This window comes from Phasianus colchicus, chromosome 21 (assembly GCF_987193195.1).
Source record: "Phasianus colchicus chromosome 21, bPhaCol1.hap1.1, whole genome shotgun sequence".
Classification (NCBI taxonomy): Eukaryota; Metazoa; Chordata; class Aves; order Galliformes; family Phasianidae; genus Phasianus; species Phasianus colchicus.
Genome location: NC_143456.1, coordinates 1,589,996 through 1,612,935, shown reverse-complemented (window position 1 = coordinate 1,612,935; position 22,940 = coordinate 1,589,996). Strand labels below are relative to the sequence as shown.

The following is a 22,940-nucleotide window of genomic DNA, read 5'->3' as shown; positions in this document are numbered from 1 at the left end:
ATCATGCAAAGGTAGGTTCTTCAGTAAGAAAATAGCGAGATAAAAAAGGAAAGTGCTCATCCAGCCTGCAGGTCCCCGCTCATGGGCGAGCTGACACAGGGACCCCTCGGGCTGTGGCTGACACAGGGACACTGCTGGCATTGTCCCTACCGCCACCCAGCCTGAGCCATCCAAACTATGACATGGGGACTGTGGGGCTGAGGCTCAAACCCACCCAGGGGATACCAGAGAGGGTGGCCCAGGTGGGGAGGGGACATGTCCCCATACCCCCAGCTCTGCCTCCAGCCCTCAGGGCCACCGTGCTGCCTCACTGTCCCCTTTCTTCTTTCCCCATTGCCTGAGGGAAGCGGGGAGTTGGGGTGCTCTGGCAGGAAGCAGCATGGATGGGGACATCTGGGGGGACACAGTGTCATGATGGATAAGCAAGCAGCCAAAACGCCATTGGGGGACAAAGCTCTTGCTGAGGGAGGGGACGGTGATTATTGCTTTGTAGGGCCAACAGGGTGGGGTCAGGTCTCTGCTCACTGTGATTTGGGGTTGGAGGGATGGTGTTTGGGGGAGATGGTGATTCCCCAAGGTTCCTTGTGCACTAGCATGGGATGCTCCCATGGGACAGTGCTCCACTGGGACAAGGAATGTGACAAGGACACAGGGCTGGACACCATTGAACTTCAGAACACCTTCTGTTGGCAGGGAAGACCCTGGCCAAGGGTGACCTGTGGTCTCCAGGAGCCACTGACCCTTTGTCATCAGATTTCCTTTCCACCCCTATCTTGAGTGGTACAGACCCCAGTTTGTGAGACTGGGACCAGTCCTCTCCTTCCCTCTTCCTTCACAGCATGAGCAGGCAGCCCCAGGTGACACAGGGACAAGACCATGGGCAACAGGGTAGTTGTGACCTCTTGAAAATACCCGGGGTGGGGAGGACACAGAGGGAGCCAAAGCCATGGGGACAACACTGCACCCAGCCCAGGGGGTGCAGAAGGGACTGGGACAGTGTATGGGGGAACTTGGGAGGTGCACCCCATCCCCTCGCCGTCCCCAAGTCCATAAGGCGACACTGCAGCAGCTTAAGGTGAGAGGTGTTGTTGGTACCGAGTCTCAGAGCTTGGCTGGGATGGAGCATGATGTAAACATTTCTGATCCGCGTGGGGCACGGCCGGAGGAGGAGGAGGAGGAGGAAGAAGGGGGGGGTGGTTAGTGGGAGTCCTTCATCTGCTTCTGGATCTTCTGCAGCATCTCCTGCATCCGCCGCAGCTGGAAGGGAACAAGAGGTGACATGTGCTGCCCATGGCCACGTCACCTCCCCTGATCAAGCCTGCCAAGTATGGACCACCAGGAATTGTGTTCTGGGGCAAAACCTACAATTTTCTTTAAATTCTTCCCCACCCTGTGTAGGGCACTGCAGAAGGGGTGTCCTATGCTGGGGCTGAAGGCAACACCTGGGGACAGCAGGGGGGAGGAATGGAAGCTCAGTGCTCACCTCTTCATCCTTCTCCCGGATGAGCTTCTCCGTCTCCGAGTCCGGCACCGGGGGGATAACAGGGATGGGGAAATCCGTGCCGCTCTCCCGTGTCAGCTTGCTGCGGGGCAGAGAGAGGAGGTGAGGATGCTCCCACCCCCCCAGACTCGAGCTCTCCCAGCTCACCGAACACCTCCAAGCTCCACACAAGATCTGGGGACAGCACTGTCAACCTCGTGTCCCACAGCTGCTGGCAGTGCAGCTTTCCCAGAGCATCACTGAGAACAGGCATTGCAGCGCAGCGCATCCCCCCCCTGGGCTACCCCTTTGGGCAGGACTGAAGTGATCTGAGTCGATGGGTTCTGCCATGACAAGGGCATGGGAGGGTCCCCGTTGAATGACACGTGGTGGGGACATCACTGTCACTCACAGTGGTCACGCGTGCCACCATGCGCCAGCGACAAGCGGAGCGGTGATGCGTGAAGCTGACACAGGGGATGGCTGCCCCAAGGCACTGGGGTAGGTGTGGGTGTGCACAGGCAAGGGCTGGCTTCTGACTGCGTCCTGAGTTGCTTTGGGAAACCACCACCCATTTTCACTGCTCCTCACCATTGGGGGTCACTTTGGGATGGTCACTGGGGATGGAATCAAGCATGGGCCGAGCAAGGTCACCAGCCCAGGGGACCTGCCCCAGGGACCCTTCTTAAAGGAGTCAGTGGCTGCACCCTGAGCTGGCTCCACCCCAGGATAAGGTGCTTTGCTTTGTGTGCCTTAGGATGGGAACAAAGTTGTACTGTGCCCAGCGCACCCAACCCCATGGACCTCTTTGCTGCTGGAGGTGGGTGCTTGGTGACAGTGGCACATGGTGTCCCTGCCTTGCCCAAATGAGTTGGGTGTCCCCAGTACATGGGCACAGCATCCTTCCATTGGTGCTGCACCATGGGCAATCGGATGCCGATCTGGGCAATGGATGGGTGGCTGCAGGGTTGGCCCAGGAGCCCCCCCCCCAGTGCTTTTGTGCACAGCCCTTGCCAGGCACAGAAGGACCAAGACAGCATTAGGTACCAGCAAGCACTTTATAGAGGGGCAGGGGGATGCAGCGGAGGTGGCAGGGGGGACGGGCCCGTCCCCAGCTCAGTCTGCGGAGCAGTCGGAGCAGCACAGCCGCAGCGCCGAGGGCTGCTTCCTTCTCCCAGTGCACATGGAGAGACAAGCTTAGGGCACCCATGGCCATCACCAGTGACTGCCCAAAGCTAAGGACAAGGCCCCCCGCAGAGTCCCCACACCATGCCAGCCCACTGGGCACCCACATTTTGGGGTGCTAAAGGGCATGCAAGTGCCATCAATCTGGCAACGATGGCAGAGCCCTGGCACCTGCTGCCTGCTCTGCTCTGCCCCCAAAGCCCATAAGCACAGGGTTCCCACCACCCCTCCAGCCACCAAGGCAGGGCCACCCACCAGGACAGGACATCCCATGGACAACCCAAGGAGAGGAGGGGCTGCCCCAGCCCTCCCACAGCCCAGCCCTGTTCCCAGGCCCGTACTTGCGGTTCCTCTCCTTCACCACCATGCGGGTCATGCTCTGGATGCACTGCGTGCGGTAGTTCTCGTAGTGCGTCTCACGCGTCACATCCTTCAGGTCCTGCATGTGGGTCCTCACCAGCATGGTGCGCAGCTTCACAAAGTCACAGTGAGATGGATTCTCCACTGGGGGGGGGAGGGGGAGAAACCAGGGGTCAGGGGACCCCAAATGCACCTGCATGGGGACCAGATCATGGAGAAGGAGCAGGAGATGCCTCCATCTCCACAGGGACACGTCCTGGTGACGTTACCTTCCACGATGCCCCAGGGGTAGAGCCGCCCACGGACACGCCGTCCCTTGGCTTCCACCACCGTGTTGCTGCCGATGACAGCAAAGGGGATGCTCTCCTGCAAGAGAATGATCATAGAATTAGAGCAGGTCTTGGCCTTGCTGCTGTGGCCCACAACCCTCCACCTGCATTTCTCTGTCCATATCCAGCACTGATACCCTGGAGCTCTGTCTATGGCGTGGCAGCATCACAGCATGGGTTTTCCTATCCCCACCCCCATCCCTATCCCCATCTCCATTTCTATCCCCATCCTATCCCTTCCCCCCAAGTTGCAGGTGGCAACATCAAGATCTCCATGGGATGTCTAGCATCAATGAGGTGTGACATGGCTTCCTTGGCCCCAAGTCCCCTCCAAGACAAGGTGCCCCCACTCTGTGGGGCTCTGCCCCCTCTCTATAGTGCTGGAGGAGCCCAACCCACCTTCAGTGCTTGGTCCTGCAGCTTGAACTCCTCATCCTCATCCGAGTCACACTCAGGGAACTGATAGATGCGGATCCCATAGTGGTCGATCTCCTCCCGGATCTGGAAGAACACAGCCAGTGTGTGGCAGGGCTCTGCCACATGGGAAGGAACAGGGCCATACATCCCATGTCCCCAGTGCACCCAGCACACTCATCCCCAAGTTGGGTGACACAGACATCCCTCCACTCACAGAGAGACATGTCCTTGGGGACTGTCACTGCTGGGAATATGGAGAATGCTCCACACAGAGCCCTGGCAGGGGATTTGAAGAGCCACCAGACAAGAGGAGCAGAAGGTGAGGGGACAGTCCAGGGCAGGACCTCACCTTATTCTTCATCCGTTCCACCTCAGCGGGTGTCAAGGTGTCAGCCTTGGCGAGTACAGGCACGATGTTCACACGCTGGTGCAGCGCCCGCATGAACTCCACATCCAGGGGCCGGAGGCTGCGGGAAGCCCCGTGAGCCCAGAGCCTTTCCCTGTCCCTCCCATTGCTGCTGCTAGCCCCAGGTGGGCAGGGAATGGGGATACCCTACCCATGGCCAAAGGGCGAGATGAAATAGATGCAGCAGTGCACACGGTTGTCCTGGATGTTCTTGCGATTGAGGCCACTTTCATCGCGGAAGTACTGCTCAAACTGCTGGTCAATGTAGTCAGCCACCGGCTTCCAGCTGTGGGGACAGCGGGCTGGGAGGGAGGTGACCACCCCATGGCCCTTCCCCAGCCCCAAACTCACCATCTCCAGGCTCAACGCCTCCTCCTAGGGTCAGTATCGTGACCCAAGGACAGCACAAGCCATAGTATCACTGAACAACGGGGGGCTGCCTACACCCACATCCCCATCCCCACATCCCCATCCTTGGGGATATTCCATTCCCCTCCCCATGCTGGGGATGTGCCCTGGGTCGCACCACTCAGTGTTGTTGACAGCATCACCAAAGCCTGGCGTGTCTACAATGGTCAGGCGCAGCTTGACACCCTTCTCCTCGATATCCACCACGTGCTTGGTGATCTCCACCGTCTGCGTGATGCGCTCTGCAGGGACAGGAGACATGGGGATGGCACAGGCATTCCATGCAAGGGGGGGGGGGATGAGCAGGATGTGCTCACAGCCACAATGGCACTGCACTCAGCACAATCCCCACGATGGGACGGCAGTGACACAAGGAGATATCACAGCCCCTGAGTCAGGCCCAGCCCTTGGGGACATGGGACACCACCAGGCTGCCGGTGTCCCCATGGTGACCTGGTCACCATGGGCACCAAACCCAGGCACATCATGTGTGCTTTGTGTCCCTGGCTTTTAAACACAACACCAATGGGAGCCCTCACACTCTGTCCTCACATCCCATGTCCCTGAGGATGCTACCATTGTGTGTAGCCATGCATGCATTCACCGAGGCTGCAAATAGCTCCTAGCAACCAACAGAAATCCAATAACTCTGCTGGATCCCGGGGATGGGGACCGTATTTCAATTCACCAGGCCACGTGGCACTGCGCCCCGGACCTGACTGTCCCCAGTGCCCTATGAGCCCCAACAAGGCGGGCTTTGTTCTGCCACTGCTCTGAGACAAACCCATGCCAGAGGACCCTACTGCCTTGGCAGAGCCCCACGCCTGCTTCCTCCTTTGGGGAAAGCCCATAAGTGACAAACATGGGTGTAGGGGACCGGAGGAGCCCAGCTGGGGTGTAGAGGAACTGCCAGCTCCGAAGGTCATAGCTGGGGATGGTTCCCCAGACCCATCCATGCCCCCTCCCTGCTACCCTACCTTCAGCGTTGAGAAGCTTGCGGTCCCTGTACATGTCTGTCAGGAAGAGGCTGTTGACGAGGGTGGATTTGCCCAGCCCAGATTCCCCTGCAGTGACAGGGAATGGTGAGGGGACACTCAGGTCACTGTCCCCACTCAAGCTACCATGCAGTCTCCTACCTGCCACCATCAGCGTGAAGTCAAAGCCCTTCTTCACTGACTTGCGATGGACTTGGTTGGGAAGCGTGGCGAAGCCCACATACTCCTTGTCATCCTACAGGTAGAGGGGACATGGGACAGCGTGCTCCCCATGGGGCTGTGCCCCCCTGGGCAACCCCAAGGGAGTCCCATGGGTTGGGCACACACCTCACAGTGACTCCTCCATCCCCTCTACCACCCCTGCTCCCCAGGGGCCCACCACACCTCAGAGGAATCGTAGGGGTCCAGCTGCCCCCAGGGGCTGCGCGGCCGTGAGGGGCTTGGCGGTGGGGGGGCCATGATGAGCTGCTGGGTGTCCAAGGGCCGGGGGCGAGAGAAGGACCGCACGTCGTGCTCATCAGTAGGCTCCTCACCAGGGGCCCTCCCACAGAGGGGGTGGCCAGAATCCCGCCGACCCTCAGGGGGCTCCACTTTGCGGGGGCTGTCAGCAGGAGGGCAGTCCCTGAGGAATTGGGTGAGCTCAGCCTCTTCTGAGTCCTCCTTCAGGAAGCGCTTGATCTGGGGGGAGAAGGGACGAGGAGAGAGGGGATGGCTGTGGTGACAGTGCTATGCCGTGATGGCACCACAGTGGCACTGCACTGTGATGGCTCTGCGTCGTGGGAGCCCCAGATCAACACAACATTAGAACCCCAAACCTCTGCTGTCAGTCTCATGCACCCCAAGGCAGGGACACCTTGGGGACAAAAGAAAGGGACAAGAGTGCCAGCCCCGGGACAGGCGTGGGGACAGAGCAGGGACAGCGCGGTGCCATGCAGCAGGGTGGTGCGGGTGCTTACAGCTTGCTGCATGGGGAGGTCAGCAGGCTCCTGGCACTCCTGGGGACACGGGTGGGGACTGTCCCCCCTGGCCCTGGGAGGGCCCTGGACACCCCCACATTCCTTGGGGTCTTCTGGCAGAACCCCTATATGTGGCTGTGAGGGAAAGGTGCACCGGGGAGGGAGGAAGAGAGCAACAAGAAAGACAAGAGGTGACAGCCCTGGAGCTGAGAACCTTAGAGGGGGCAGGAGTTTGTGCATGGTTCCCCATGGTCATCACCATAGGATCCCTGGCCCTACAAGGTGGCCCCAAATGGAGGGCCTTGGGGAGCTCCCACTCTGCAGGACAGCATCTTGGGGTCTCAAGGTGACAGTCCACCATGGAACACACTTCCCCCCTCCCATGTCCTATGTCCCTGCCGGAGGCGAGGCAAAGCATGCTGAGTTATTGGGCTGGAAACGAGGTCACACTGCTGCCAGGCCACAGCATGCTCAGCTGCCCCGCACTGCCCAGCACCCCCACAGCCACCAGGATGGTGACAGTCATCAAGGGGCTGAATGGCCCCTGCAATAGCCCCCCCTCCATCTTCAGCATGTCAGCAGCACTCAGTGTGTCCCTGCAATTGCAGCATCCTCACCCTGATCAGTGTGCTCAGCGCACGCTGCCCATCTGAGGACCACATGGGGACAGGTGACAGTGCCCTCTGTCCCCTCCACTCCCAACCCCACTACCCCGCTGTGCCAGTGGCCCTTGGGGGTCCTCTCCCCAGCACAGAGCTCTATAATGCCATGAGGGGCTGCACCACATCCTCAGGGATCCTGCAGCAAGCGTGTCCCCAAGCAGGGCTGTTTTGGGGACAGAGCTGCAACCCCAGCTCTGTCCAGCCAGGTGAGGGCTCCCACTGTGCCCCCCACCCACATCTGCCCCCTCTACCCCCCATACCTCCTGCAGAGGCTGCAGCTCGGGACAGGTGGCCATGGCCCAGCCGCTTGTCACTCGTGGCAGGGAGATGCTGTGAGTGGCACAGGCTGCGCCCAGGCTCAGGGAGGGACAGGAGGGACATTAGCATAACTCCACCCTGCATGAGCACCCAGCACCCTCAGCACCGAGGCATGGCTCTGGGAGGGTGCAGGAGCAACACAAGGGGCACAGGGGAGCACTGGGATATGGGGAGAAGAGTGAGCCTAGCTGTGGGGCAAGAGAGCAGCTCTGGGGGTGGCAAGGGTCATAAAGCATCACCAGCCAAGGCAGTGGGTGGGTGGAAAGAAAACTGGGCTGCCTGACTGCCATATGCCTCTCAAGCTGAGTGGGACATCCATTCCAAAAGCAACATTTCCATCCCAAATACCTCCATCCACAGCAAAACACCTCTCTGCTGCCCACCTCATCCTCAGGGGTTAACCCAAGTGCTCACAGGTTCCCTGCAGGGCAGAAGCCCAAGCTGTCAGGGCTGGGGTCTGCTCCCATCAGCCCGATGCTGATTTGCCTTGATGCATGTCGAGATGCATTGGGCACGGGACTGGGCACGCTTCACTTGCCTGACTTAGCTGGGAAAGTGCTAAAAAGCCCCAGAGCACCACGGGGCTTAAGGGGGGAGAGCTGAACTACGGGGATTTAGGTGCAGAGGGGTCCAGTAGGGAGTGATGTTCCACCCCCCAGCACCCCGTAGTGCTCAGGTGCCACATGGGATGTCACACTGAGTCCCAGCAGCATCATCACCACAAGGCCCTGACTATCCCACCTGTGAGTGGGGATTTACAGTGCTGCTCCATGCCTCATAAGCGGATTACACACCCTGCTGCACACACTGGCGAGGAGGCATTTGCTGCCTCGTCCCCACCTGCCACCCCGCATCGCACCTTCCTGCAGGTGACAGCTCGAGGGCTGCGAGGGGGGAGGCTGCAGAGGCACTGGGGCAGCAAAACCGGCGCTGGGAGAGCCACCGTGAGCATCCCCACGCTTGGCTGCTCCCCTCAGCTTTCTCAGGCTGCTGTGGGGAAGCTTTGCAGCCAGGATGTGGGCACCCCCAGACCCACACTGCACTCTACCACTGCATCTCACTTAAAGGTGGCATCCATCCATCACAGCCTTGCACACACCGCTCCCCACATCACAACACCACCAACACCTTTGCCCCCCTGCTGCCTGCCTGTCCTCTCACCCAACGTCCAACTGGGCTCCCTGCAAACTGCAAGAAGCTTCTCCATAACCCATCCCCATGGCTACCCCATCTCCCCTTAAGAACAAGGGGCTCAGCCGTCCCTGTTTTCCTTTCCCAAGGCAGCCAGCACCTGGGCTGCAGCTACACGTTGTTGAGCTGTGCCGGGAGCTCTCAGCTGCCACCAATACCCTAAAATCAGAATTTCTCACTTCCAGCTCTCACCTCCCACCCCATCGGTGATGGCTCTGTTGGGAAACCCATCCTCGGGCTGCATCTGTCGCACTTGGGCAACCCGGAGAGGCTGAGAGCATTACCAGGGCTGAGAATCGCTTTGGATATGGGAAACACAGGTGAGGAGCAGGGTGGAGGGTCCGGCAGTGGGATGGTGCCCGGCTCCGGGCACGGTGATGGCATCATGCAGAGGACCACGCAAAAAGCTCCTTCCCTTGGTTCAGCCCTTCCCTCGAGGCACCTTTCCAGAGCCGCAGGAATGAGCGGACCGGGAGCGCAGGGCAGCACGGCGGTGCCGCAGCCTGGAGGTAACACCGGGGCCGCCCGGGCTGGAAGCAGCGCAGCACTCCGGTAAGGATCGCTAATCGCACCGCAGCCCGGAGGGGGGGAGGCGAGCAGGAGCACTGAGCGCGCCCAGAGCGCGAAGCGGCCCCGACGTGGCCGGGAGCGGATGGCTCAGCAGCGGGGACGGGGCGTCCCTCGGCTCCGTCCGCCCCCCAGGCCCATCCGACACCGTTTGGGGAGGGCTCTCCGCGGGACCGCCGCGCTCCTCCGACCGCCCGTCCCCCCCCTCTCCCCGCGTCCCGCGCCGCAGGAATGTGCCGCTCGGTTCCCACGGTGGCCGCAGCGCTGTCTCCACCCTTCCCGGTGCCACGGGGACCGCACTCCCATCGCGGGTACGGTTTCCCTACGGGGACCGCGGGGACCCCTCTGCCGGCAGCGGGGCGGAGGAGCGGTGCCACCGGCGCGGGACGCGAGGCTCCGGCGGAGGGACATGGATGGACCGCTCGGGGCAGCGTCTCCGGGGGTGACCGAGGGGTGACAGAGGCGTGACAGAGTGGTGACAGAGAAGTGGCGGTGCTGGGGCAGCCGGTACCCTCCCCGACCCGGGGGTTCCGCAGATAACGGGGCGCAGGTGGAAGTGTTAGGGGGGTCCCGCCTCGATTCCACGGCGAGGAGCAGCGTGCAGCGCGCTCTCCCCGCTTCACATCTCCCGTGCTCCTCCCGTGGCTGTCAGGTCCGGCCGGGTTGTCCCTTTCCCCCCCCCGCCCCTCTGCGGCACCGAATGGCCCGGCCCGGCCCGCTCCGCCCCGCGGCACCGTCACCTTCACGGAGGGCACCGGGATGCGGCAGAGTCGGGATGCGGCGATCCCGAATCCCGCGTCCCGTGTGTCATTTCCTCCCCCCGCCGCTCTCCTTACCATGGCTGCGGCCCGCGCGGGGCGGGCGCCGACCGGGAACGGCGGCTGAGAGCGGCACGGCCGGGCCCCGCCGCCGGGATTAGCGGAACGGCAGCCGGCGGGGCGGGGCGGGGGCGGGCCGGGGCGGCACCGACGGCGGCATCACTGCTGGCACCGGCACCGGGCATCCGCGATAACGTCTGTACCGGCACCAACATTGGTGTTGGCACTGCGTACTGGCACAGGGCACCGGTACCGGTACCAGGAACTGTACATCATCCAGTGCACCAATGCCACGGACCAAGTGCTGGCACCAATGCTGTGCGCTGTGTACCAGGCACAGGGCACCGGTGTGGAGTAGCAGTACAGGGAACAGGGCTGCAGCACTGGGAACTGGGTGTGGGGCACTGTTATCAAAGCCTCAGGACAGTGCACCAGTACCAGGTATGGCCACCAGTACTGATGCCAGGCACAGGGCACCAGTATGGGTACCCACTGAAGGGTGATGGCACCGGTACTGGGTACAGAGCACCAGCACTGGCACCTGGTACTGGTGGGAGGGGGCAGCCCCAGCACCGGGAATTGACTCAAGGAATTGGGCAAAAATACTGAGTGCTGCTCAGCAGATACTTGGTACCAGCATTAACACCACTGCTGGAAGACACCAGGGAACATGCACAACTCACACCGATTGCAGGGTACTGGGAGCATGAGCAACCCCTGTCCACATCCATATGGGGCAGGGCAGATAGGTGAGGGTGGATGCTTCAATCCTAATCCCTGCAGTCAGCACTCCCTTCTGAGACACAGCTTTACTGGGGATTACTCGCCGTAATGCTGAGCCCTGCTGCCCGCTGCCCTTCAAGGAGCAGTTCTCCTGGGGACAGTGGAGCTGGCCACTGCTGTGATGAGCTACCCGTGCTCAGCTGCACCGGTGGGTGATGTGCTCAGCCTTCAGCAATGGGAATTTGGCCTCGCTGGAGGAGAATGGTGCCTGACTGTGTCAGAGGGATGTGGCCGCAGAGCCGCAGCCCGGGCTTTAAATAGAGCATTAAAAGCTGAAGGGATCAGCTGCAGAGCAGGGGGGGGATGCAGCAGGGCAAGGCCAGGCGATGTGGCAGCTGGAGCCAAAGGGGGTCACGCTTTGCCCATGCGTGGGTGGGGAAGTGTGTTGGGTGTCCCCAGTGTGGCCACATCACTGTGGGAGCGGAGCCTGTGGGGTTTGTGTGCCTTTACTCCACGTGAGCAGGACAGTGCCAGGCACAGCAGCCATGTCCCCAATCTTAGAGATGCCACACTGACCCAGTTTTCCTTGTCCAGGGGTGACACAAGAAGAAGAGCAGTGACACGAAGGGTGGGTGGTGGTCCCCAGGGCCCCCAGCACCCTCAGCACCCCCAGCACCCTGTCCTGTCCAGCCCAGGCGGTAGCAGCTGGAAGGGAAGCAGCGAGCTGGAGGGGCAGCTCTGTAATTACCATGGGAGGCCGAGTTATTTTGGGACGAGGCTGCGCACTGCCAAAGCTGTTCTTCCTCCAAACCCAAACAAGATGGAAAGAGCCCATCCCAGGACATGGGGTGATTAACCCCTTCCCTGCCTGCTGGTCCCACGCTGTCCCTCTGCAGCATGTCCCCAGACTTGTGCCAAGGGTGGGGGAAACCATGGGTGAGCTCTGTGCCACCCCCTGAGACCTCCCATGCTTCATCCCATGTCACCAGCCCCAAAATCCCCCACAAGGGGGATCCAGTGCTGCCAGGCCATCACTTACCTCCTCATCTGAAGCCGCAGCCAGGGAAGGGTCAACACAGAAGCAGGCAGAGGATGGCACCGGGGTGGGAAGAAGCAAGATTTTCCATCAGCTGAGGACTGCTGGGCTCTCTGGCTGTCCCCATGTCCCCCCAGCACACGTCAGGGCTAGCACAGTGCATGGCATAGGGATGCACAAATGCTGTGTTTATGTAGACCCTACAAAAACTGCTGCGGGCACCTGCCTCACCTTTTAGGTTCCAGAAGAAGTCGGTGTTCCCCTTGTCAGTCATGACTGCAATGGGGAGGAAGGCTGTGAGCTGCAGCTCCTTGTGACCATTGCTCCATGCTGTCCCCTCCAGGTGTGCCCCCAGGGTAGGGCAAAGGGGACACAGGTGTCCCTGGGCATCACCATATTCCCTGTCTGCTCGCCCTAGCCACCCAAACTCACCCATGAAGGTCGTCTTAAATTCAGTGGCCAGCTCCTTGTCCACCTTGTGCCCAACATCAACACCACAGGCAAAGTTCTTGGAGCCGTTGTCCTGCAGCAGGGTGGTGGCAGGAGCTCTGTCACACATTGCCACATCCTCACTGAAGCCACCTCTGCCTGTCGGGACTTCTGCAATGGCATCCACCTCCACAGGGCTGCTCTTGGAAGTGCTCGGCTCCATCACTGGGGACACGGGGCACGGGGTGACAGCGTGCAGTGAGTGCAGCAGGGGCCACCAAGCTGAGCTGCGATCAGGCTTGGACAGAGCCCTGGTGGTGGAGACATCCCAGGGCAAGGGGACAGCAGGGCAGTGCTGGGGACAACAGGCACAGGGGGCTTTTGGGGACCTAGGATCAGGGTGTGGGTTCACGGGCACAGAGCTGGCCTGGGTGCCCATGTCCCTGGTGGGAGGTGACAGCTGGAAAGGTGCTGGGTGCTGGTGTGCCATCTGCTCAGCCCTGTGGTGCAGCACACACAGGTGCTCATTCTGCTCCCTGCTGGGCTGGGCTGGAGGGGGCTGTGGGGACAAGGAGCCCTGCTCCATGGGGTCCTGGTGCCCTGAGCATCGGGAAATGGATTTGTGCACAAGTGGCCGCAGAGCTCTGCGGGGTGGTTTGGGGTTGGTGATGGGGCTGCGAGGTGGTGGTGGGGTTGGGGTGCAGACGGTGGGGTGGGTGGCACAAGGATCTTGGGGCAATTGGGTCCCCACATCAATCATGTGAGGTGACAAAACTACCGTGCAGGGCTCGGTCTGTGTCATCTGCTCCTTCAGGATGGCTGTGGCCACCTGGCTGCCACATGGAGGACAACCCCTGCTTGGTGGCTCTGCCCGGGATAGGTCACTTAGTGTGAAGGTGACTGAGTGACCACTGCTCTGTCCCTGCCCTGCTCCGGGCTGCAGGCGGCTGCCCACTGCCTGCTGCTGCTCACCCAGGGGACGCTGCAGGGCCACCACCAAGCGGCCTGATGGCATTGGCCGCCTGCCCTGCAGCCTCTGGGGCAACTCAGGGACATAGGATGACATAGGCACCTTGCCACGAGGCTGGGGGATGGTGGCTGAGGGCCCCTGTAGGGTTGCACTGTCTGGTGGCAGCAGTGGGTTGGGGGCCATGGGGCTGTGTGGGGGGTGGCCGGAGATTGGATGAAATCCGTCCCCAGGGAGCAGGGCATGTGTGAGTCCCACACTGCCTGCGTCCTGTGCCCAGAGGGGAGAAGTGGCATAGCATGATGTCACCAAGGGAGGTGTGACAAGAGTTCCAGGAGTTCCTTCATTGTGGGTGCAAGATCCAGAGTGTCCCTGTGCTGCTCCCTGGGGATGAACCTACCATCTCTTCTCCAAATACCCCCAGTCCCTCCATAGTTCTTCACAAAGGAGCAACCAGGCACATACTCCCACAGATGGGACAGGCTGCCAGCACAGCCTCAAAGGATCCAGACCCTGAGCATCAGCAGAGCAATAAACCCGAGGCTTCCCTTGTGATCCACATGGAGCCAGTCTGGAGCTCAAGCTCCTCTTCCTCATGGCTGTGCTATTCCCTTGTCCAGCTGCAGCATCCCTGGGATATTCTACTGCCACCACCCTGTCCCCTCCCTTAGAATCAAGGTCTTTTCCAGCCAGGACTCAAATCCTCCCAGGACAGGGATGCCCCAGTACCCAGGGATCCAGCAACCCACAGCACCAAGGATAATGGAGGTGACAGGGACTCAGGGTCCACCTGGTCCCACCTTGCTCCATCAGGGACCCCAGGGCTGGAGCACATAGTCCCAAAGAGGCCGCGCAGCGAGCGGGGAAGGATTTATTGACCGAGGGCCGGGGTACATCACAGTTTGAGTTCCCTTCCCGCCTCCGCAGAGGACGTCGCGTTGGACTTCCCGGGCAAAGTGCGCGGAGAGGCTTCACAGTTTCATCCTTCGGTAAAGCAGAACTGAGGCAGTGACAAATGGCAAACTACATCGTATGAAAAAATAATACAAACTCTTCTCTTTAAATATCTTACAGAAAATGAACCTGAATAAAGAGCATGAGAAGCACCACACGGCGCGGCCACCCCAGGGGGACCACGGCGTCCCCACACCCGCCAAGACCTGGCTCAGCCCTGGGGGGATGCATGGCCCTCCCAAGGGACACGGTGGTCACGGCGCAGTGGGGACGTGTGGAGCGCAATGTGTCCATCCCCGTGGTGCCACCCCGGTTGTCCCCGCTCGTGAGCACACGAGGACATCCGAAGAGGGGGATGGGGACAGCGTCCCCCCACTGCTTGGGGAGGACAGGGACGCCCCTACTGTGCTGCAGTGCAAGTTCACGGAAACCCAAGGCACCTCCGGGCTGGGACAGGGGGACCCCCGGGTGTGCAGAGGGGGGGGCCGTGTGGTCACCGAGCGAATGCAGAGGGGAAGTGTCCCCTCCACCCCTCGCTCCTGGGGGGCCCTATGTACAGGGAGGGCCGTGCAGGCTGTGCAGTCCGGGGAGAGCCAGCTCCCGGGGACAGGGGATGCTGGGGGGCGCGGGGGCCAGCCCCGGGCCGGGGAAGATGCTGCGGGTTTAGAGGGGGTGCAGGTGGGGGGCTGTGTCGGGGAGCTCAGGGTGGGGGGGCAGCCCCCCCTCGCCCCGTCGGTGCATCTCCCAGAAGGCGCAGGTGAGTTGCTCCAGCTGCGAGCTGAGCGGGAGGCGGATGTCCAGGTGCATGCGCAGCGTTTCCAGCCACTGCTCCAGCTTGCTGAAGGACGGCCTGCAGACAGACGGAGGAACAAATAGCATGTCACCACCCCGGCCATGCGAGCATCCCCCAGCAAGATGCGGGACGAGCGAGCGATGGAGGGCGCTCACCGCTTCTCAGGGTCCAGGTCACAGCAGCAGACGGCGATGGGGAAGAAGCTGGGGGGGCAAGCAGGGGGACAGTAGCGCTCCAAGAAGCCGCGGACGTTGAGGCCAAAGTCGGTGGTGCGGGGCAGGTAGTCAGGGTCAGCACTGACCCGGCCGATGATCTGCGGGGAGGAGAGGGGCGGAGGGCTCAGCGCCAGCGGTACGGCCGAGCAGCACCACGGACAGCGGCACGGCCCCCACCTCGCACAGCACGATGCCGAAGGAGAAGATGTCCACTTTCTCATCGTAGCTCCTCCCTGCAGGAGAGATGGGTCAGGTCATGCTGTCCCCTCCCCACATGTCCCCTGCCCCGGCCGTGCCCACCGTTGATCATCTCGGGGGCCATCCAGTAAGGGTTGCCCACCACCGTGTAGCGTTTCTTGCGGTCTGGCTTCTTCAGGTTCTGGAGGTGCTCGGGTTGGTTCTTCTCATCCACCATCAGCCGCGCCAGCCCGAAGTCGGCCACCACCACGCTCTTGTTCTGGATGGAGGGGATGAGTGAGGTATGGGGCCAGCACCATTGGGCCGGTCCCGTTGCTGGGCCACTGTGGGACAGCCATGGTGGGACTCACCTCCCGCACTAGGCAGTTGTGGGAGTTGAGGTCGCGGTGGATGATGTTCATGGAGTGCAGGTAGGCCTGGGTAGGGATGGACTCAGCAGTACTTCCACCATCAGCCCACCCAATCCCACCTCACAGACCCACACATGCGTTGCTCACCATGCCAGCAGCAATGTCCTTGGCGAAGCTGACCCGCTGGCTCCAGGGGTAGTGGCTGTCCTGCGGGAAAGAGAAGACAGATGGGGGTCCTGCCATGGGCTGAGGGTGGTTGAGCTGCACCCCACCCACTCCCCCCACACTCACCATGCTCTTGATGAGGCCCCGCAAGGTGCCCCCCTTTATGTATTCAGTGATGAAGTTGAGCCGCTTCTCCTTGTAGAGCACTCCAATGAACTTCAGCACATTGGGGTGCTCCAGGCAGCGCATCACCTTCACCTGGGGACCGCAGCACCATCAGCTCTGGGATACCCCAGGGTGTCCCTGTGCTCACTGCCCTTGGTTACATGGTTACAGAGCCACACAGCCACCAACCCCATGACCCAGCATCTCCCAAGCACCACTCCCAGCATCCCGCAAGGAGGGACTTTAGAATCATTAATGTTGGAAAAGACCACTAACATTCCCAAATCCAACACCAACCCACCCACCCCACCCCCACCATGCCCACTGCCTACATCCCTCAGTGCCACATCTCCAGTTCTGGAATACCTCCAGGGGCGGTGACCCCACCACCTCCCTGGGCAGCCTGTGCCAATACCTCACCACTCTGTGAAGAAATCGTTCATAACACCCAATCTGAACCTCTCTTTAAATAATGGCAGCCTGCCCTACCCCTTGTCCCCCCACCCGGGTATACACAGGTGCCTCGCTTGCCTCTTTGAGGAAAGTCCTCTGCGTCTCCTCATCAAAGCGGATCAGCTCCTTCATAACCATCACCTCGCCCGTTTCCCTGTGTGTCACCTGGCAGAGGACAGGCACTCAGCACCTCTGGGATGCATCACTCACATCCCTACCCCATACAGCCGAGACCACCATGCTCATAACATAAATGGCATGGTAAGGTACTGCACCTTGATGGCCTGGCCGAAGCAGCCCTTGCCCAGCACCTCGCCGTGGATCAGGTCAGAGGGGCGGAAGATGCGGTGAGCGCGAGAGACGACGCGCAGCGACTCGGAGCGGCCGATGTCCTTGCGTTGGGAGGCGGGTGAGCCCACCGAGCTGGAGCCTGGAGACTTGTCTGTGCTGCAGCTCCTCCTGCGGGACAGACAGACGTGTGGTCACTCTGGTGGTTGGGGAACAAGCTAGGGGACTTGGGGATGTGTGGTGGCCTTACATGACGGCACGCTGGCGCATGGTGCCAAGGTCTCCATGGGGTGCAGGGACTGGAGAGCGCAGGGGGCTGTGTGGGTCAGGCAGGGGGCTGCAGGGCAGCGCTGAGTCACGGGGCAGGGGCTCGTGGGGGTCATGCTCAATGGTCAGCTGCAGCAGACGGCTGGTCTCCTGGATCAGCAGGTCGATCTGGGTGGAGAGCACATGGGGTGGCATGGGGCACCCCAAGGGACAGACATGCTGGGGAGCACGGGGAGAGCCTACCTCATCCAGTGGGACATGGCCAATGGGTGTGCCATTGATCTCCAGGATGCGGTCACCCACATGGATGGAGTTTTTCACATCGGGGCTGATGCAGTCTGGGTCCACCCTGCATGGCCAGCACACAAGAGGGAGGTCAGCCCCATTGGATGTGTCTCTGCCAGGTGGGGACGTGCAGGCACACTGCCCACAGGTCGCACTGAGGGGTGAGGATACACTGGGACTATACCCATGGGTCATCCCTGTTAGATGGGGACACACTGGGACTGTACCCTCGAGTTAGATGGAGATGCCAAGCCACCCCAAGCTTATGGGTTGTTTCCCACAGCCCCCCAACAGACAGACGAACCTAGTACATCACTTCCAGCCACGCTGATAGATGGGGACACGCTGACACAGTGCCACCCCTGCCTGATAGGAACATCCATCACTATCCCCATGGGCCACCATGGGCAGATGGAACCACACCAATCCCATCCTTCACCCTCCCACCCCAAAAGTGTGGCAAAGCAGAAGGGACCCAACCACAGGGTGTGACCTCAGTGCCAGGGATGGGATACACACTCTCGGACGCGGACGGTGCGTGAGTGCTCAGCGCCGCAGCCCTGGGCACCGCAGTGCGGATCGATGGAAACAGAGAAGCCACGCTTGCCATCGGAGCAGGCAGGGATGGAGACAAGGGTGACGGTGTGAGGGATGCGGGAGCCTGGCGAGTCAGGCAGGATCTGCTCGATGACCGGCGTCACCACCATCTGGTAATAGCAGTGCCCACTGCGGGGCAGGGTGGGTGAGCACAGGGACCGGGGAAAATGTACAGGGATGCGTCCCCCTGCTGCTACCAGTACCTACCAGTACAGCTTGGAGCGCTCCACCAGCGCATAGGTGTCCCCATCCCCGATGAACGCTCGGCAGTTGAGGCAGCTGAAGCACTCGGGGTGGTATTTCTGCTCCCCAGCCACCTACAGATGGTGACATCAGTGCTGCCGCGCAGACACCTCCATCCGCTCCCCGTGCACCGGGGAATTCCGGCAGCCACAAAACCCACACAGGAACAGAAACCCCCGGTTGGGGGTCCCCCTCCCCTTACCATGACCAGCCCTTTGGTGATCTGCTCGGCGCAGCCGTGGCACAGCTCCCCAAAACGTGCCCAGTAATCCTTCTTGCAGTACAGCCGCCCATCCTTCTCGTAGTACTGGTGGGACAGCGAGGCCCCGCACTCACCGCACCTGTGGCACGGGGACATTGGGGACACCAGGGGGTGTCACAAAGTGTCAGCTCCATCTGGCTGTGTGCACTGCTTCCCTTCATTGCCATGTGTGTCCCCCTCTCCCTCCACTTCTTCCTCCCTGGGGGTGTGTGGGAGGGGTGCGTGACATGGTGACAGTCACACCAAGGGACTGCAGCCTTGGCATGAGTCATTGCCCACTCACCCCCGTGTTGTTCCCCCCCCATGTGCAGAGTGTGGGCATGGGCATAAGCAGCCCTCCCCCTCCCCTGTAGAATTTGGGGGGACAGCAGTGGGGAGGGAACTAATGAATGATAGGGGTGCAGTGAATTATAGAGGCTTTTTCTACAGGGGCAGGGACTTATTAGTGGGATGCAGTGATTGAGGAGGACGCAGCGGGGCGGTGAGTTATAGGGAGCAGTGAGTTGGGGGCCAGAAGGCTGTGAGCTGTGGGAGTGCAGGGAGTGGCACTGAATTACGGGGTGCAGTGATTTACAGGGGTGGGGGGTGCAAATTTGAGGGATGCAATGATTTAGAGGATGCAGTGGGGCGGTGCACTATAGGGAGCAGTGAGTTATGGGGTGGAGTGAGGTGGGGGTCAGGAGGCTGTGAGCTGTGTGAGTGTGGGGGGGGAGTACTGAATAACGAGGTGGGAGGAGGGGCTGAGATATACAAGGGGCAGTGAATGAGAGCACTGCAGGAAGGCTGTGGATTTTGGGGGGGGAGGGGGCTGTGTCAAGCTGCGGCTCCGACCCCGCAGTCAGTCAGTCTCCTCCCAACCCCCCCCGTTCTCTCCGGGGGGAGGCAGGTGGAACCCCCTCCCCATCCCCCCAAGAGACGTGACGTCACGGCGCGGAGTTTCCCCACCCCATGACGTCACCGCGCGAGGTCGCCGCCGCTCCGCGCCACCCGGGCGGCGGCACCCAATGGGAATCGGCGCCGCGGCCACGCCCCCTTAACCCTTCCGCTGCCGCCGCCCCCCGTTAAGCCCCGACGGGGCGGCCGCGGCGCTTGGTGGGGACCGGGGGAAGGGACACGAACCGACACCGCGCGGGGAAACAGAACCGGAACGCGGGGGGATGCGGCACCCGCCGCGCTCCGCTTCCTTCCTCTGCCACAGCATCTGATAGAGCACGCTTCCCCACGCTGCCCCAACTTCCCCACGGCAGCAGGAGCAGCAGGCACCGTGCTCCTGTCACGGGGGGACAGCAGAGCCCGAAGCGTGTAGTGGAAAGAGGAGGAAGATAAGGAGAGGCCGAAGGCTTCTGCAAGCAGCCATGGGCCTCCGGAAGCCCAGGGCGGAGGGAGGGGAGAGGCTGGATCCAGTTACCCCACAGGACTAATTTCATGGGGCTGATGGATCTATCCGTCCATCCATCCGTCCATCCCTCCATCGCTCCATCCATGCACCCATCCCAGCTCTAGCGAAGCAGCACACCCCGGATGTGGAATGGCACCCCATGAAATGGGGAGGGGACACGAACACCCCCATCCCACCCCGCCCCTTACTTGGCTCCAGCACTCAGGGCACGGCTCTTCCTCAGCACAGCTGCCAGCATCGTCCGGATGCAGGGATGGGGACCGTCCTGCCCCCCTGTGGCCCCCTAGCTCCGGGCCACCCCCACGTCCCCAACTTCCTCCACCAGCTCCCACCGCAGGGAGAGCGCACGACAAAGAGGAAGCGGGGAGAGACGGGGACGGTGACATCAGCCCCCACCACATGGCCACGCGGCCCCTGCGCACCCCGGGGGGCAGGAAGGAGGGACACGGCCATGTGGGATGTGACACGAGTGGCAGAGCCCCGCGTGGGCTCAGTGTCACCTCCATGTCCCTGTGTTATTAATGTCACTGCGCCGCGGGTCCCACCTGAAGCAGTCGGCGTGCCAGTCGGCGTTCAGCGCCTGCAGGTACTGCCCATCGAAGATGCCCTGGCCACAGCTCGCACACACGGGCAGGTCGGTCCCTAAGGGACAAGGATGTCACTGCACGCTGTCCCCACCACATTCTCCTGCTGCCCCTCTGCCACCAAAGCCACCCCCCGGTCCCTCATCGATCCATAGATCGATTCCTCAGGCTTTCCAACTTGGGGACAAGGTCACTGTGCTCATGTTCCTGGCGCTGGGGATGATGGCAGTGTCAGTGCCACTGGTGCCAACCAGGGCTGTACTCTGGGCAGGGGACTGGGTATTCTCTATCTCCTGCCATGGCAATGCACATTCCCAGGGTGCTGGGTGGCACCAGGGGGACATTGTGGAACAGGGTGGCAGCGGGACACAAGGCTGGCACAGCACTGGGGACAGAGAGAAAGTCAGGGAAGGAGGCCAGGGGGCACATGGGGCATTCAGGGGACTGCAGTGGGGCAGGAGGTGATGCATGGGGCACAAGGGGTACAAAGGAGACACGGGGGTCCTTGGACAGGACAGCAGAACAGTATGGGGGTGCTCAGCATGAGAGGAAGCTTTGGGGTGCAGGGAGGCATGAGGAAATGAGGTGCGGGGGTGTCCAGCAGGCAGGGGGTGAAGGAGACATGGGGACACAGTGGGATGCAGCTGTAGGACAGATGTTTGGGATGCATGGGGACAGAGGGGCGCTGGTGCCAAGCTGGGGGAGCAACATGAGGCTTGCAGCAGTGTGGGGTGGCTGCAGGATGATGAAGGGGACATGCAGAGAAAGGGGACAGGATGGAAAGGGGCACAGCAGGACATCAGATGCGTGCAGGTATGTGTACATCCTGCATGGAAGTGCAGGATGGGTGCTGGCCATGCAGGGGTGCAGGTGGGTGCAAGAGGGACGGTGACACGGGGTGCAGCAGCAGCACAGGGATGTAGGATGGGGTGCAGGGACACGGGTTGCTGGGATGAACAGGAGGCAAGATGGGGAGATGCAGGTGCACATGGGGATGCAGAGGGATGTGGGGACACAGGGTGCAGGATGTACACAGGGATGCACAGGGTGTGGGATGCAGCAGAGCACACCACTGGGGGGACATGGGATGAAGTGGGGTGCAGCTGGGGGTGCAGGCAGGAAGGTGAGGGATGCAGGAGGGGTGCAGAGTGGGTGTGGGGTGCAGGGCAGGATGCAGGTTAATGGGTGCAGCAGGTTGTGGGGTGCAGAAGGGGGGCAGGCTGGATAGGGGTGCAGTATGGGGTGAGCATGAGGGTAGAGGGAGATATGGAGGTACAGAAGGGGGATGCAGGATAGATGGAGGGTGCACAAGGGATGTGGGGGTGCAGGAGAGACTGGATAGAGATGCAGGAAGAAATGTGGGAGGCTGGGGGATGCAGTTTTGATAATGGGGTGCATGGGGAAAAGAAGGGGGCGTGGATGGAGCTAGAGGGGCACAGGAGGGATGCAGACTGGCATGGGGGAACAGGGGCAAATGTAGGGGTGTGAGGGGGATGCGGGCAGATTGGGGGGCAGAGATGTAGGGGGTACAAAGATGGGATGGGAGAAGCTGGGGTGATATAGGGGTGCAGGGGAGGATGCGGGCTGGATGGAGCTGCAGGGTGGGGATGCAGGGGTGATGAAGGGGTGCAAGGGAGGACGCAGGCTGGATGGGGTGATGTAGGGGTGCAGAGAAGGATATGAGATCAAGAGACACAGGCTAGATGGGGATGCAGGAATGATGCAGGGGTGCAGGAGGGATGCAGGCTGGACAGGGGAACGGGGATGATATAGAGATGATACAGGGGTGCAGGAGGGATGCAGGAGTGATGTAGGGGTACAGTCTGGACGGGAGCTGCAGGAAGGGAATATTGGGATGATGAGGTGTAAGAGGGAAGAGGGATACAGGCTGGATGCAGAGTGATGTAGGGGTAATGCAGAGATGCAGACGGGATGGGAGCTGCAGGGAGGGGAATGAGGATGAAGGAGTGATGCAGAAAGGGGATTTGGGGATGCAGGAGTGATGCAGGGCTTCAGCGGGGAGCAGGCCTGGCGGAGGGCACAGGGGGGCCGTAGGGGCGCACGAAGGGATGCGGAGATGCGGGGGGAGATATATGGGAACGATGCGGGCAGGATAAGGGGCACGGGAAGGACGCGGGGAGCGCTGCTGGGCCGCGGGGATGGGAGGGGGTCGCGGGGCGGCCCGGGGGCGGCGGAAGCGCTGAGTCAGGCGGGCCAGGGGAGGGGAGGAGTGTATGTTGGGGGGGGGGGTCACGCACCTTCCTCCTCTCCCATGGGCTCGTCCCTCCAGGTGCAGCACAGCAGCATCAACCTCATGCAGCCGCGCTGCCCGGCACCGCGCCAGGCCCTGCCGACGCCGCTGCCGCCCCAAGCCCTGCCCCGCCCTGCCCTGCCCCGCCGCTGCGGTGCGGCTCCGGCTGCGGCTCCGGCGGGCACGGGCGGGCGGCGGGCGGGGACGGGCCGGGGGCGCAGGGC

The 22,940-nt window shown here is 61.6% G+C and overlaps 2 protein-coding genes across 7 annotated transcripts; both read right to left on the bottom strand.

Moving 5' to 3' along the window:
• Positions 1 to 81: 81 nt before the first annotated feature.
• SEPTIN4 (septin 4) lies at positions 82 to 13,543 on the bottom strand. Of its 5 annotated transcripts, none has more exons than XM_031591923.2 (12): positions 11,855 to 11,873; positions 5,965 to 6,258; positions 5,722 to 5,815; positions 5,563 to 5,649; positions 4,704 to 4,827; positions 4,329 to 4,463; positions 4,121 to 4,238; positions 3,754 to 3,855; positions 3,295 to 3,391; positions 3,007 to 3,169; positions 1,484 to 1,583; positions 82 to 1,257 (listed from the first exon to the last, which is right to left on the bottom strand). In XM_031591923.2, exons 2-12 carry the CDS (start codon positions 6,037 to 6,039, stop codon positions 1,198 to 1,200), a joined length of 1,155 nt encoding a protein of 384 aa, XP_031447783.2. In that variant the 5' UTR covers positions 6,040 to 6,258; positions 11,855 to 11,873; the 3' UTR covers positions 82 to 1,197. The 5 variants fall into 5 exon arrangements, with proteins under 5 accessions (XP_031447783.2, XP_089978829.1, XP_089978832.1 ...); XM_090122703.1 differs by lacking the exon at positions 11,855 to 11,873 and adding an exon at positions 7,459 to 7,664; XM_090122706.1 differs by lacking the exon at positions 11,855 to 11,873 and adding an exon at positions 6,537 to 6,563.
• A 737-nt stretch (positions 13,544 to 14,280) lies between these two features.
• LIMK1 (LIM domain kinase 1) lies at positions 14,281 to 22,901 on the bottom strand. 2 transcript variants are annotated; one of them, XM_031591925.2, is made up of 16 exons: positions 22,724 to 22,901; positions 20,427 to 20,523; positions 18,423 to 18,561; positions 18,185 to 18,294; positions 17,900 to 18,106; positions 17,339 to 17,444; positions 17,079 to 17,263; positions 16,816 to 16,999; positions 16,619 to 16,705; positions 16,049 to 16,180; positions 15,905 to 15,964; positions 15,758 to 15,823; positions 15,510 to 15,666; positions 15,387 to 15,442; positions 15,150 to 15,307; positions 14,281 to 15,051 (listed from the first exon to the last, which is right to left on the bottom strand). In XM_031591925.2, exons 1-16 carry the CDS (start codon positions 22,779 to 22,781, stop codon positions 14,865 to 14,867), a joined length of 1,989 nt encoding a protein of 662 aa, XP_031447785.2. In that variant the 5' UTR covers positions 22,782 to 22,901; the 3' UTR covers positions 14,281 to 14,864. The 2 variants fall into 2 exon arrangements, with proteins under 2 accessions (XP_031447785.2, XP_089978826.1); XM_090122700.1 differs by lacking the exons at positions 20,427 to 20,523; positions 22,724 to 22,901 and adding an exon at positions 20,070 to 20,414.
• Between the last annotated feature and the right edge of the window lie 39 nt (positions 22,902 to 22,940).